The sequence below is a fragment of the Octodon degus genome, unplaced genomic scaffold (genome assembly GCF_000260255.1).
Source record: "Octodon degus isolate 3935 unplaced genomic scaffold, OctDeg1.0 scaffold00138, whole genome shotgun sequence".
NCBI classification, from domain to species: Eukaryota; Metazoa; Chordata; class Mammalia; order Rodentia; family Octodontidae; genus Octodon; species Octodon degus.
In genome coordinates, this window is record NW_004524714.1 from 4,954,975 (window position 1) to 4,956,779 (window position 1,805).

General features: G+C 39.1%; 2 protein-coding genes across 3 annotated transcripts in view; both read left to right on the forward strand.

The window, feature by feature from the left end:
• The window catches only part of Ppp6c (protein phosphatase 6 catalytic subunit), a 69,834-nt gene extending 68,439 nt beyond the window's left edge, over positions 1–1,395 (forward strand). Inside the window, exon 7 of the mRNA XM_004641575.2 lies at positions 1,075–1,395. Within this exon, the coding sequence (XP_004641632.1) occupies positions 1,075–1,323 (249 nt within the window). The 3' untranslated portion in view covers positions 1,324–1,395. The remainder of the gene's footprint in view (positions 1–1,074) is intronic.
• The window catches only part of Scai (suppressor of cancer cell invasion), a 180,717-nt gene that overhangs the window by 7,025 nt on the left and 171,887 nt on the right, over positions 1–1,805 (forward strand). The gene's annotated exons all lie outside the window — the stretch shown is intronic.

Genomic DNA, 1,805 nt, shown 5'->3' on the forward strand with positions numbered 1-1,805 from the left:
CAGTACCACATGCTAGCCAGCCCCGCCCCCTGGTGGGCTGAGCTGGCCACACACACACACACACACACACACACACACACACAAATAAATAAAATTAAAAAAAAAACAAGTGTTTAATATCTGATAATATGTTTGGAAGTTTTCTCCTAAAAACAGTGTTTGTACCTTTCTTTCCCTTCCATTCCCCTTCCCTTTCTGCTTTCTCTTTCAGTTTAGTTTAGTTTTTTGGAGACAGGATCTCACTGTATAGTCCAGGCTGGCCTTGAACTAACTTGTATTCATTTTGTCTCAGCCTCCTCAGTGCTGCTAACAGACATGTGCCACAACTCTTACCTCTTTTGATTTTGAGATGTCTTTCTATGTTGCCGAAGTTGGTCTCAAACTAGTGTTCCTGTCCCAGCCTCCCAAGTAGCTGAGACTAGGCCTGTGATACTGCATCTAGTTCAGAAATTTCTAATTAATTATATAGCTGAACAATTTTTGTAGTTTTTCTTTTTTTGGGGGGGGTCTTTTTTGTTTTTCTTTTTTTTATTTTATTATTATTTTTGGAGACAGAGTACTCAATTGTCCAGACTGATAGTTCTCCTGCCTCAGCCTCCCAAAGTGCTGGAATTACAGGTATATACCTGTAATATGTGGCAGAATAATGTCTTTTCTCGCTTTTTTTCTTTTCTTTTTGGTGGAACCAGGGCTTAAACTCTTGTTTTCTTTCTGTCTTTTTTTTTTTGACGCAGGTCTCTCTGCAAAGCTCAGACTGGCCTAGGACTGACTCTGTAGCCCAGGCTGGCCTTGAGCTGATGGTGGTCCTGCTGCCTCAGCCTTCTGAGTAACTAGATTACTGGCACGTGCCACCATGCCCAGCTCGTAGTACAATTTCAATAACTGTAATTGACTTAGCTTAAAGCAAGTCTGTTTGCCAGACTTACTGAAATTATTGAGATAATTATATAATAGATTCTAAAGTCATGAGAAATCTAGTAGTAACGGGATTTTGTATTTTATTTAAATGGTTTCATATATATGTGTGTTATTTAAAAATTTGCTGAATACTTACAAAGCCTTTCTAAATTGCAGTTTGTTCATATCAACAATTTAAAACTCATCTGCAGAGCACATCAGCTTGTGCATGAAGGCTATAAGTTTATGTTTGACGAGAAGCTGGTCACCGTGTGGTCTGCTCCTAACTACTGCTATCGTTGTGGGAATATCGCTTCCATCATGGTCTTCAAAGATGTGAATACAAGAGAACCAAAGTTATTCCGGGCAGTTCCAGATTCAGAACGTGTTATTCCTCCCAGAACGACGACGCCGTATTTCCTTTGAGGCCTTCACCTCTCCTGATGACCCATTTTTCTGCCCTCTTATCCCAACTTTCTTGTACCCTCTATGATATACTTTTTATTGAGCACTTTGCTGCTGAAATGCTGCCTCTTGCCTTTTTTTTTTTAATTTTAAATTATCTAAATTTATTGTTTGTCATGGTGTCTATAGCAGTGTTTTTCTACCAGTTTCCTCCTGTACTCCATCCCCACTTTGGACTCATTTGAGAAGACTTGAGAAATGTCTTAATACTCACAGTGCTGCATGTAGCTCCTGCTTATTTACTGGTCTGGGGAAACAGAATGTGTTTCCTTTTTTAAAAAGCCAATTGACAGTTACACTGAAATACTCTTCCTTTTGTATCATTCAGTCTTTTGTTTTAGTTTGGTAAGTTTTAAGAAATTTCAGCAGCAAAGTTGTTATTCAGTGGGCACGATGGACTAGAGATGCCTCAAGTTATGTGTACCTGTCCCAGCTGTAAACTT